Genomic DNA, 13,297 nt, shown 5'->3' with positions numbered 1-13,297 from the left:
CAGCTCAGCACTTGGATGTTTCATGTCTTGCACCAAACTCTCCCGTCTGGGCTGACTGTGAAGCCACTTTAGTGCTCAGAATCAGCTAGAGCCAAGGGTGTAGTGGGAAACACCAAAAAACCAAAGGGCACTTCAAGTAACCACCCAGAGCCACATGGCCGGCCTTTCTGATGGTAGGCTGCACAGGGCTTAGGGCAGACAGACCGCCTGCCTGAATGCAGCCCAGCAGTGAAACTCACCATCCATCTGAATGCCTCATAAGTGGAGGCGCTTCCTCATGCAGACTCAGGTTTCTCAGCTGTGGTGCTCTGGATGCTCCTCAGCAGTGCACACAGCCACAGACAGTCCTTGTGCTGAAGTGACCGCTGCCCTGGCTGTGTGGTGCTGCTGGATTTCAGCAGCCTGCTCCTGCTCTGAGCCTTCAGCAGCTTCCAGGCCACTGGGAAGAGAAGTTTTTTTCACTGCTTGGCGTATGGGCTCTCCCATTCCCACCAGCAGCACTGTTACCCAACGCAGCTCTTGTTCCGTTTGGGTGCACATGCACTCCCACCCTGCACTCAGTCCACCTTTACTCTTCTGCCCATCACCCAGCACTCAGCTGCTGCCAGCTCTGCAGCCCTTCCTCCCACTCCAGGTTCCCTCCGGTGCTTTTCAGAGCACCTCCTCCTGCATGTGCTTCTCCCCGTGCTGCCCCTCTCCCTTTTCTCTGTCCTTCTGGCATTTGATCGCCAACGAGATGAGCTTTGCTGTCTGAAGTCTGTGAGTGCTGCTGCACCTTTGCAGAGGAGAGAGCCCTGGTGAAGATGCACAGCCCCTTCTCTTCGCCTGTGCAGGACCCAAGCTGTGCTTCTTCCTGCATTTCTGGAGAAAGATCAATGTCCTGAAGCCGCGTGCACAAGCAAAAAACAAACTTCGGCTGTTTTTTTTTCATCAAAAGGCTACTCCTGACTATTATCAATGATAAATGGCATCTTGTCCAAAGCAAGCAGACGGTACCTGAATGTGCAGAAGTGTTGCACTCGTTTTAATGGCACTGCTTTGGTGCCACAATGGGCAGAGGCTGGGCAGCCCTGATTCCTCAATGGCAAAGCCCGGCACGAGGCACTGCTCTGAGGCTCCCGGGGAATCCCATCACAAAGCTCATCTCCCATCGGCCAGCAGAGCCAGCCGAGCGCTCACTGCGGAGTCCTTCCTGTGGGCAGCTGTGCCCTTGGAGAGGGCACCAGGGAAAGAGCAATCTGGTTGTGCTACTTCAGCCGACGGAATCATTGCAGAAAACCAGAACGGATTCTGCAGAAAAATGTATAGCAACATGAGGACATCAGCAAGCACGGGATGGCAACAAATGGGCTGTTCCGAGCGCTCAGCAAGGCGTACTGCACTGCGTTTATTGTTCTTCAAAGAATGTTAAGATTTCCTTCTTCATTAAGTTTGTTGAGAAGCAATGAAGGCTCACGCAATTTTATTTTTAAATGTTGTTTTACTACCCAACAGCAACAGCAAATTCATAAAAAAAACCCCACGTGATTGACCAGGACTACGGAGAAAAAAAATTGTTTTCTTTGTACATTCTTATTAGTCTTGGCTAAGATGTTATAAAAGCAGTATCTTTTAACACCTTTTATTATACAAGGGTCAAGGGGTTTTTATGTTTCTTAAAGAAAGCTTCAAATAGCCCACATAGCGGGTTACTGCTTCTTTCATATGGCTGCTGCACAAACAAGCACATTTTACACGGGAAATGACATAACCATGTAAAAGTGTACATGGAGTTTAGGCACATATTCAAACACTAATGGGAATGCATTGTTTTAAATGGCATACTTTTATGTTTACCTATTCAGCTTAGTACCCGTATTTTAGCCAAATACAACAAAAATTATCCACACATACCTGTCTTATAGTGTACTGTTTATTTGAAAATTTGGACCTTCACAAAGACTCTCGTGGGACAGATAATGACCCTAAAAAGTAAATACAAATGAGGCATTCTCAGTGAGAGAGTGAGACCTGCCATCATAAAGGTGGAAAGCTGAACTTTTAACCTGCATTGCTCTACAGCTCAGGTTTCCGCACGTTTCAGCCTTGCAGTTGCTAACACCGACTCACCCATGGGAAGAAAGCCGTGACAATAACTCAGGGTGTCTATCTTTGCACGTTGTATAATGACCACACTAAAGAAAGCGGTGCCAAACTTCTGCAGGCCCAAGGTCCTCTGGTTCTTCCCAATTTCTTTGCTGTGCGTCAAGTCCCACGCTGTGTCCTGTCCCCGAACCTCTGCCTTCATAGAGGGATGAGGCCCAAACGTGTCCATCTGGGCTCTACTGCTGGATTTTCTGCAATCAGGAACACTTGTAATGGCCACCAATCCCACTCCTTGGGAGCGTCAATACAAGCTTCCACTCTCACTTCAGATAACAAGATCTGAAATGTAGAAATTGAATGCATACATGGAATCGGGGCTATTAAAACAAAGCTCACCGTGGCAGCCTCTTTTTGTTGCTGTTGAAGTTGTAGGTGATATAAGAATAACAGAAACAGCTTTGAGACAAACAGGCTTTCATCACTGTGGATTTAGGTGATTGTAACCATTCCATATCTTAAAATTAATGACAGAGACAGGTGTTTGCACCAGCTGACCTCAATGGCTCGGTCAGTGCAGGGATAAAGCACCGAAGGGCCGGGATGCGTTTATACCACAGTGAAAATCAGCAGCCCTGTTTAGGCCAAACCCAGGACCCGGTGATGGTGGTGTGGTAACGAGCTAACTGTAGCACTGAAGTGTCTCTGGTTTTAGGTTTGTTTAAACTTTGTTTCAACTACCTACCAGAATTCTGAAGCTTTTTGAACCAGCACTTTTTTAGACCTTTATACATCAGCATTTCTTTTAATTTTTCTCTGTTTGGTTTGGGATAATCACAGAATCCTGGCATTCTTTTCCACTTAGATGCTGATTTAAACCCCATTTATAATTGCCACATCTCTGGACATTCTATCCAAGGGGAGTGATGCACCGGTGCTGTTACTGGAGCAGCACGGCTGTGTGGCACATGTGAGAGCAGAGGGTCCGCTGGGAACTTCCAAACAGTCCCACGCATGGGAGCAGTGCAGTGGGGAAGGAGGCCGCCCTTCCTCCCAGTGACCCAACATCCGCAGAGTGCAGCTGGGGTCAGCATGGGGGAAAGGAGCCTGAAGTGCTGCATGCCAACCACCTAGAAGGCAGCCAGGAGGAAGAAAAGAAATGCTGGAGCAGAATGGGCAAAAGGGAGTCCAGAACACTCTCTTGATTCTGGACGGGAAGGAGAATGCTTTCTCTCCTACTGTAACAATGGCAAAATCTGTCTAGACAGAAGCTTGTAGTAAAGCTTGGGGTTCAGAACTCCTTGGTTTGAAAGCTGTATGGAAAGCCCAGGTGTGGTTGGCAGCAGAGCTGTGGTCACCTGCTGAGGTCCTGGCTGTGGTCCTGGCAGTGGCCTTAGCTGGGGGGAGTGGGACCTGTGCAGCGCCCACCTGGAGTCCAGAGGCAGACGGGATTCCTGGGCACAGCCCTGAGTCACAATCCACACCCATGAGGCACCAGAATGTCTCAGGTGTGTGTGATGGGGTAGCTTCAAGTGCTAAGTGTGTTATTAACCTGCTGTTTAGTAACCCTACTCCTGTCAAGTATTCTGACCCACCTCACTTTGTGTTACTGCGTGGCTTGTGCCGAGTTATACCCAGTTCTGCAGCCAGAAATCACTGTGCTAAGCTGTTGCAAAGACATCACACATATGAAAGCTTTCTGCAGTGTTTCTCAGTATCACCCCACTGCAGGCTGCGGCACGTGGCAAGTCTGCCTGCCCAGGGAGCCCACGTGCCTGTGGCTGGGCTGCAGCCACCAGGTGTTGTGAGCTGTTACAAGGGCCCAGCAGTTCAGTGCTGTCCCTCAGAGCACAAAGAAGGACAGAGTTTTGGCCACCTCTTCTCTGTGGTCATCAAGCTGGTGTTTAGGGCCGCTTTCCATCAGCCTGAGTTAGAACAGGCTCGGTCTGGGGTCACTGCAGGAGGACCTCGGGGCCATATTCATCTCCTGACAACATCCCTGGCAGTGATGCTGTGCAAGCAGAGTTCAGACCCAGGAACTTGTGGGGCTTGCTGGTTTACACTGCGGCAAAACAAAGACCTTAGCATCTGTAACTAAACTGTTGATAAGCTATGTCAGTCATTTCTGATGGTTCCCACATCCTGCCTGATCCGTCTACATTCAAATGTCAGTACAGTTATGTAGGTGGAATCATACAAAAAGAAATCCTAGAATAAATTTATGATCCATGCCTGGAATAGATACAGGAGATACGCGAACACGCAGCTGTTGGAGTGTGGAATAAAAAGATAAGGGTTCTTTTGCAATCAGCTGCATAATTCATTCTAGCCCCAGGTACACCAAGTGATAGTGCCATTCCACACCCCATTAAAACACGGTGTGCTTTCAGATCTTTCTTCCAATGTTTCCAGTCAGCAGTTAGAGGCAAGTGAAACACATGAACACGTTATGCATACCTCCAGCATTCTGCCGCACTGAACAGTCCCTTTCACTTGTATTTATTGTACAAAAACGATAAAGCAAATTCTTAAGAGCATTATAATTATGCGGAGTTGGACAGCTAGACACAATATAGCACTGTGTCAATAATTTATTACATCTTATGCCATAACTGAACACTTTTACTAGGAGCATTTGAGAACAACTTGGACCTTATACAGGGTAATATATCTTGCTACACAATAATGGAAAGGTGGATACTTAAGAAAGATATGTAGCTTGGAGGAAAATGTACATGGAAAGGAACACCTCCTGCATCACCCATCTCCATGTACAACTTAAAACTAAATCAACATGTTACATTTAATTACTCCTTTTTATATATGCATAGTTTTGAGAGCTAATCAGAAAGAAATCATATTACAGTGCAACTATTTACACCAAGATGGGAGCATGCCGGAACACAACCTCCTCTTCCAGACATCAGGACTATGTCCTTACAGTTCTTAATGGACAATGCACGTGGGACTCAGACATAGATTCAGTCTCAAGAATGTTGTTCAAAGGGTCGGACAGGTCACAGCTCACCAATACCATCTTTACACACTGCCTCTAGGGTAAAAGCAGGTGATTTAGAGGCATGGAGGTCAACTCCTCCCTGTCACAGACTTTATTTAGAGCCAGTCTTTTGCTGCCAACATGTGGCTTTATACTGGGCTGTATGACAGCGTCCAAATACAATTGAAATACGCCCACAGTGGAGAGATGGTGGAGAGACATACAGAACGGCTGGATTTGGTGCTGCATCCTTGTAAACATACCCTAGAGGTAAGAAATTAAGTTAACCTTGTTTCAGGAGAGGTTATGTTCAGTGCGTCATATTATCTTTTGTAACATATTCACATGAGCAACTGTTCTGCTACCTGCAGCCACACGACTCCACCACCATGTCCTCGTACTGCTTGTAGACCACATTGTTTGCAGAGTCAATGAAGAGAATGCTGATAGGACTCAGCCTGGTTGGGACACAGCAAGTTGGAGGCGTTGATTCGGGGTCCATTGAGTTCATTAAAGTTTGGATAACAGCGTGATTGGTGGGCTCCAGGTGGGATCGGAGGGGGAACTCACACAGACCTTCGCAGTGATACGCTTCGTATTCCAGGGGTGCTATTATCCAGTCATCCCAGCCCATGTCCTTAAAATTCACATGGAGGGCTTTTCTGCTACACCTTGCCTTCAGGTTCTTACTGGGCCTCTTCCCTTGCCGTGTTGCCAGAGGAGCTCTTCTCTTCCGCCTCTGATTGAATAAGTACTCATACACGGTTTTGTCGTCCTGGCCGGATCTAGCTTTGATTTCATTGAAAAATAAGTCCCTTTTCTTTGTCCTCCCAAATACCAAGAAGAGAGCCTTTTCGTTGACCTGTCTTCCCGTTCTGTTAAATCCCACAGTCCTGAGATCAACCGCTCTCCCCCTGTCAAAAGTTTCCAGTTCGAAACACAAGTTAACCAAGTTTTTAAAGTTCCTAAAAAGCTTCCAGATGTCAAACACTTCCCATTTTGGTGTGTCCGTGATACTGACGGTACGAGAGTCCAGCAGTGTTGCTGCTTGTCTGTTGGTAGAGCAACTAAATAATTTCACCTGGGAAGTTTTTCCAGAAGAATGAGACTTCCACGTATCAGAAGGCTTTTTCCTCAGTATTCGAAGCTCTGCTCCCAGCAGGCCATCTTTTTCTAATGCACTGATGTCAAAAATATATTTTTGTTTTCTTATGGTTGGCGCTCGCTCATCTAAAAAAAGCACACACATTTTAAATCAAGCACAGAGCAACGCTGGTTTTTCAGTTCTCTGCGATGTTCCTCAAGCTCCCCCACAAGACTAGAATTTACCTTAGTTAGCCCACTAAACAGAAAGAACAATCTTTGTCTAAGGGATGGGCAGGGACCTGGAAGAATTCAGTGACTCATCAGGGAAACCAGTTCCTGAGCTTGCCCTGTAGAAATGTCAGTTCTTTCACCAGTGGGCATTTTCTAGCTTCAAAGTAGCCATTAGCCAATTGGAAAACAGTCATTTATAAGGTCTGAGGACTCACAGGGCCTATTCACCACTTATGTCCCACTTAAATCGCTGAAATGGGGCTTCAGTGGTGCCCAGACCTCATGCTGGCTCCAACGTTACCCTTAGACAACACAATAGTCAATTAGTCCTTTAAAACCAACATCCCCCAGGAACTGCCGGACACAAGGATAATTGCCTCATTAACTTGGCTCCACAGGATTCACAGCTTTTCCAAATTGGGCAGAACAACATACCTCCCTTTAACCTGACGCTGTCTTTGCCCGGTTAAACCCATGAGCAGCACTAATGAGGAATATGGCCAAGCCAACATTTTACTGATGTTTCAATAGCAACGCCTTCCAGTGGCGAGCCAAGGATCTGAACACAGCACTGGTCAGCTGCGTGCCATCCCATCCCAAAAGCCAAACTATTCTTAATTAAACAGCAAACAAATCCAGTCCTGGCTGAGCCTTCAATCACTATTATGTAATTAGCTGTGGCCCATGATGCTTCCTTAAGCCCATGACCAAGCTCTCATTAATGTCACCAGAAGCAACGTGGAGATAAGTCTCCCACCAGAACGGCCAGGTGAACATCTTTCTTTGGGAGCCTGGGTATGTGTTGTGTGAAAGCAGACACTAGGCCAAATTTCAAAAAAAATCTGGAACCATAACATTGAACCGCAAATTAGGGAGTCCCAGAAGCTATTTGCTCTTATTAGCCCGTGCTTAGCTGTGAGCTTCTGTGGTTAGAAGGCTGCTGGTGTCTGAAAGCATGAGATTCGAGCTCATACAGGTACACCGATGCTGCTCTATAATGACTCCTGGGTCTACACTGCAGTTCCTCCCAACTCATCCTTGAACAAATTGGGGTGACCTCCAATACTGAAACTCGTGTTCTTCCACAGAACAGCCCCTGTCTCGGCATATGATGTATTTTCAGACACACTGATCCATAAAATCAAACATCAGTTTCCAGAAGCTACTTATTGAAAGAGCATAAGAAGAAATGTTGACGTTTTCAAACACCTGAACATGCGAGGACCGGTGGATTTTCAGAAATGTGCCTCTAAAATATTCTCCTAACGTTTTGCTTGGCTGCCACGCAACCATCTAGTTCTGCCTCCAGATGAATTCACTCACATAAGGACAAAATCTACAGCAACGTTGTACAATTCCATTTACATTAAAAAGAGCTTTCTGACTTTACCAACATACAGTTCTTTTCTAGTCACGCCCGCACTCAGACAGCCCTCTTACCTTGTCCCTTGTCTATAAAGCTGGTTATTGTATTGGCGAGTCCAGCCTCCAGTTTTACACTTCCATTAACACCTTTTCTTTCTGCATCTGAGAGAGTCCTGTACAAAGAGAGCATGTATTCATGTGGCGTTATAGGGGGCTGTCTGAAGGTTTCCTTAGCTTCCCTTTGGGTCACAGGCTCTTTAGTCTTCTTCGTTTTGAAGGAGCTGGCATCAGTGCCGCCCGTGCCAGTTTTCTTCAGAGCCGCCTTGCTGCCAAGATTTGGGACCTTTGGAGTCACCGTCCTTACTGCAGAAGGTCTGCTCGGGAGATGTCCTACCTTTGCCTCTGTGACTGCTGTTCTTGAAAGAACCCTCTGTGATTCATCGTTCTTGGCCAGCAGAGCTCCAGCCTGAGCAGCGTTGCTTTTAGCCCTCGCCTTCGAGGTCCCGGTGCTAAATCCATGGTTCGCAGCCCGCGGCGCGCCCGCCCGTGCTGAGGCAGTCCTCTCTTTTCCTTCTGCTTTTAACAGATCTGTTTTAGACCCTGGATTACTCTGGCCTGCTTCGGAATTACTCAGTGCTCCAGGAACACGATCCAGAGACAGCCAAGTCAAATGCCAAAGCAGTAAAGTGAGAAAATGCAGGATTTTCATCCTCTGGTCTTCCTCTGAATGCCACTAAAGAAAAAATCAGGGAAGGTTCCTCCAGTTTGGCAGAAGAAAACATGAAAGAAATTAAAAACCAAAGTCAGCAAAAACGGTTTTCGATTAAAACATTTCGAATCTGGTTGTTCAGTGCTCGTATCCAGTCCCATAGTGGAAATGCTCCGAACTCAGTCGCGCTCTCCCCTGACTTCACTTAGCGGCTGTAAAGGACTCGCTCTTGAAAAGAGAAAGTTTACCACCTCGTTTTCTTCTGTAAAACTGACTGAAAACTTGAAGGAGTCCTGTTTAAATCGGAGGGGTTTTTTTTCCAAGAAGGAAGAATGGCGTAATGCTGCCTCTGTGTTAAAAGGTTTTTTTAACGTTTTGAATCCTTTCCAGTGAAAATATTTCACACACAGAGAGACCTGCAGGTGCTCAGAAATCTTTTACAAACCTGAACTCAGGAATTGGAAACGGAATTCCAACAAACCTATTTAATTACTCTCTGATGTCATGCTGTCTAAACTAATTTAACTGCGATATATTTCTTAAAAAAAAAAAAAAAAAAAAAATCTTCTTTGCCCTTTTCACGAGCGTGAGTCACCCGCGCCTCGTGTGAAGCCGCTCCGCGGGCTCAGGGCTGCAGAGGACGCCGTTCCGAGCGGCGGCACCGCCTCTGCCTTCGCCCGCCGCCGACATCGCGTTTCAACGGGACAGACTGCGCGATCAGCAGCCGAGACCCGTCCTGCGGCCCACGGGAACGCGCGTTAAAACCGCAGCGCGGAACCCGTCCGGCTCTTTATTTCTGGAACGCCGTAGCGGCGGCTTCGCTTTGTCCTCCAGCGACTTGGCTAACAACGCGGGCACTTAACGGGGGGTGAAGATTCATTTTGTATAACGCAGCACCGCCGTGCCCGCAGTCATCGCGTTTTGGCGTCTTTATTGCCGTGCTTTGAACGACCCGTGTAACCCAGCTGCAGAAGAAGGCTGTGCCGGCAGTGCACCCTGCAGGCAGCGCTGCTCCTGCCGGCCGCTCAGCTCGGGGCGCTCTGCGCCGGGGCGCAGCCGGGACGGAGGTTTTGTTAACCCGAATGTCGGAGAGCCGCCTGCCCGCAGCCGGGGGAAGGCTGGGAGGTGGGAACCAGAGCTGCTTACGTGGGAAGGGTATCTGCTGCTGTCAGCTGTGCACGAGGGAGCACGGAGCGTGAGCGTCCTTCGTGCAGTACAAAAAATGAGCTGCTGTTGTTCTGAATGAGCCTTTGGGAAATGAGGCACTGGGCTGGAGTGAACAGGAGTTAATGGGACCCTTCTCTCATCCAGCACTGTGCTGAGCCCAGCCCTCCCCTCCCAGCCTTATTCCCACTTATTCCTGAAGCAAGAATAAAGGGAATAGATACAACAGTCCAGATTTTAGCTTGATTTGGGCATGATGTGGCACTTTCCACTCTGACATAAAATTACTTTCATAAATAACAACCTGCAGCCCTTTCCACACGACATGCTCAGAACGCTTTACCTTACGCCGGTGGAGGAACCGAAGGGCAGAACAGTTCAGAGACTGCACAGATGTCACAAATGAGGGAGAACAAAAACCCCACCCCCCCAATTTTGGCCTAATTGCCCTTCCTCTGGAGTCGATTTGATGCTTCCCACCAAAACAAAGCAGCTTTTCCTTGAGTCACTTCCAACAGGCCCATTCCCCAGCAGTTCCTTTGTGCTGTCCCCATAACCCTCAGCTGTCCCTTCCTCCCACCCACATTACCCACTTTCCTGTGGGCAGATCGTTGTGTTGTGTCGGTTCTGCACTGCCCACAAAACAGCCGAGTGCTGAGTTCATGCTCTTGTTCTAAAAGGGATGCTCTGAAAGTAATGCCTCCTGTTTTGTGTTGGCCCCTGATGTCAGAGGCAGATGGTGGAATGGCAGTAGAGACTGAACCTTCCCACCAACATTCTGTTCCGTTCCGTTGTCGTATGACAGATGGCAGCAGAGGGACAGCCTGACAGAATGGCATCTGACGTGAGAGTTGCAGATGGAGCAAAGGGATGGAATCAAATTCCTCCATGTGGAAAAGCCCAGCGACATTCATCAGTGCTTGCTGAGCATTCCTGGAGACCAAACAGTGGATGTGAGCACAGAGAGGCGGTGGGTGGTGCATTTCAGCAGTGGTGACAGCGGCCATGGATCCCCTCAGCTGGTGCAGACTTCTACAAGCACGGTGTGCAGGCTCTTGTTCATTGCTGGTGAAAATGCACAGCTGATGGTGGTGACTGTGTTGAAAAACAACATTTTGCAAGCTGAGAATTTGCTCCGCCAAACAGTGTTACTGTACGTGTTGTGTCTGTTGTAGTTTGCATGGAAATAGATAGGAGGCATTACTGCTGGTCTATCTAGCTTCCAGTTTTCGCAACACCGGTCAGAACTTTGTATCTGTGAGATCTCTTTTTTTGTTCCATCAAACCTGGCTGAGGTTTGCAGACACAGAAATGATTTGGGGGATGGACAGGAAAGAGCAGAAAGTGAGACAATGTGGCTACATAGTCTTTGTCTCTTGGTAAGTCACACTAAAAGCAGAATCAGTCAAATGTATTTACATTTCATATACATTTCATGAATATTACATATTCATAAATTCATAAATGTATTTACATTTTATTTACTGTAAATGTATTTACAGTATTTACATATCTGAGATGAACTTATCTCTCCATTGATGGACTTTATTAAACATGCCACTGATATTGCCAGTCACAACAAGTAAAAGAATGAACAAAATGGGTAAATCTGTCTCACATCTCACTATAGAATTCAGCATCTTAATGGGCTGGACAGGACACCCCTCCCCCCCCCCCCCCCCCCCCCAAAAAAAAAAGGAGTAAAAGCATGCAGGAAGCTGTAGTATACTATGGTAGAGGATGTTCAAAAGGGGAGATTTAGGTTAGACATGAGGGAGAAATTCTGTACCCAGAGGTGGTGCGGCCAGCACTGCTGCCCAGAGCTGTGGGTGCCCAATTCCTGCAGGTGCCCAAGGCCGTGGCTGGGCCCTGGGCAGCCCGAGCTGGGGGCAGTCAGCCCACAGCAGGGAGGTGGGAACGCAATGATCTTTAAGGTCACTTCCAGCCATTCTAAGATTATATGATCCTTTAAAAAAAATTGTGCTGCAACATCTTCATGACATGAGGGGTCTGGAGCACAGATCTTATGTGAGTGGCTGAGAGAGCTGGGGTGGTTCAGTCTGGAGAAGAGGAGGCTCAGGGGAGACCTTATTGCTCTCTATAACTACCTGAACAAAGGTGGTGGTGAGGTGGGGGTCGGCCTCTGCTCCCATGTAACAGCGATAGGACTGGAGGGAATGGCCTCAAGTTGCACCAGGGAAGATTCAGGTCGGACATTAGGAAAAATTTCTTCTCTGAGAGTGGTCAGGTGCTTCAATGGGCTGCCCAGGGAGGTGGGGGACTCACTGTCCCTGAAGGTGCTCAAGAAATATTTACTTGTTGTACTGAGGGATGTGGGTTAGTGGGAAATATTGGTGGTAGGTGGATGGTTGGACTGGATGACCTTGGAGGTCTTTTCTGAGCTTGGTGATTCCATGACTGTGATCCTCTGACAAGTGGAAAACTGGAGAGCAAAGAAGGAATTGTGTCACTGGTTATCAAGACTTGGCTATCTCTGGACAGCAGTGAGCTACAGATGGGGCAAACCTGGATAAAAGCACAGGGCTGTTTACCACGTCATTGCATAAGGAACCCTATCCTTAAAAAAAACACCCACCTGCTGCAGTGATGCATAGGCAGTCAGTTGGGAAAGTCAGGCAGCAGTTGGAAAAGGAAATGGCATTTTTGGGTGACACTGGGAATCAATTGAAAGCCCATTGTCTGGGGATCTCAATAGTCTCAAAACGGAGATCAGGAACTAGAAAGAATGACAGGAGACCTTGTGCAAGGAGTTCACCTGAAACATCACAGGAGGAAAGAAGATGGACCAGTGGGAATTGCATCTCACAGGAGCCTAGATAGGGCAGCAGGACTTTGGTAGCAGGGGCAGAGAACATGTTTCCACAGCAGACACCAGGACAGACTACATGCTGGGGCTGCTTTCCTTGCCGGGGACAGGGCTGACCAATGTGTGCAGATACCTCTCAGCCTCTGCCTGCCTCCTTCTCACAGGAGTGCAGGAGCACCTGGAGCTGCCACCACCACATCCCACAGCCAGGACATGGTGAGCAGGAGGAGTGTGAAGCTGGAGATGTTGAGCAGCTCTGCTGGAACTTCAGGAGTGGGCCACTGGGACAGAGCTACTGTGAGCTCCTCTGAGCAAAGCCCGGGGGTCTCCTTCAGCTCTCAGAACGCATTACCCATTATTCCTGTCCCTTGTGTAGTTTAAACCAGATACTTCTTCTGGCCAAGTTGCCATTCCTGGAGGCACAGCCCCTCGGGCTCCTGCATGTCACCAACACCGGTGCTGTGATATGAGCGCTGCCAGAGATCTGCGCTCCTATGGATCTGCACTTCAGTTCAGAAAGCCACGAAGAACTGAGACAGCATTTGATGATCCATGTGCCTGGCTGCCCCACCACACACCGCAGGGATCGCTTTTGTCAGTCGAACTCACGCAGCTGCAGGGTCAAAAACCTGTCATTCTTTTCTATGTCTGTCTCATTTGACAGTGATGTAGCATGGTTGTAAGCAAACCCCGCCTGCTTTGTGCAGAGCAGGCGTTCAGCACTCACGTCTTCAAGCTGCTCCGGTCTTCTATCAGTGCTTTCAGGATGGATATCAGAGAAAGGCCGTGCCCCAGAGGGCGCTGGGCATGGCACAGGCTGCCAGGGCAGCAGGCA

The 13,297-nt window shown here is 48.1% G+C and overlaps 1 protein-coding gene across 1 annotated transcript; it reads right to left on the bottom strand.

The window, feature by feature from the left end:
* Nucleotides 1-4,566: 4,566 nt before the first annotated feature.
* GDF5 (growth differentiation factor 5) lies at nucleotides 4,567-9,030 on the bottom strand. The gene is made up of 2 exons (NM_204338.2): nucleotides 7,838-9,030; nucleotides 4,567-6,310 (listed from the first exon to the last, which is right to left on the bottom strand). The coding sequence occupies exons 1-2, from the start codon at nucleotides 8,469-8,471 to the stop codon at nucleotides 5,442-5,444; spliced, it is 1,503 nt and encodes a 500-aa protein (NP_989669.2). The 5' UTR covers nucleotides 8,472-9,030; the 3' UTR covers nucleotides 4,567-5,441.
* Between the last annotated feature and the right edge of the window lie 4,267 nt (nucleotides 9,031-13,297).

The sequence above is a fragment of the Gallus gallus genome, chromosome 20 (genome assembly GCF_016699485.2).
Source record: "Gallus gallus isolate bGalGal1 chromosome 20, bGalGal1.mat.broiler.GRCg7b, whole genome shotgun sequence".
NCBI classification, from domain to species: Eukaryota; Metazoa; Chordata; class Aves; order Galliformes; family Phasianidae; genus Gallus; species Gallus gallus.
Note: the sequence above shows the minus strand (reverse complement) of the source record. Positions and strands in the feature narration are given on the sequence as shown.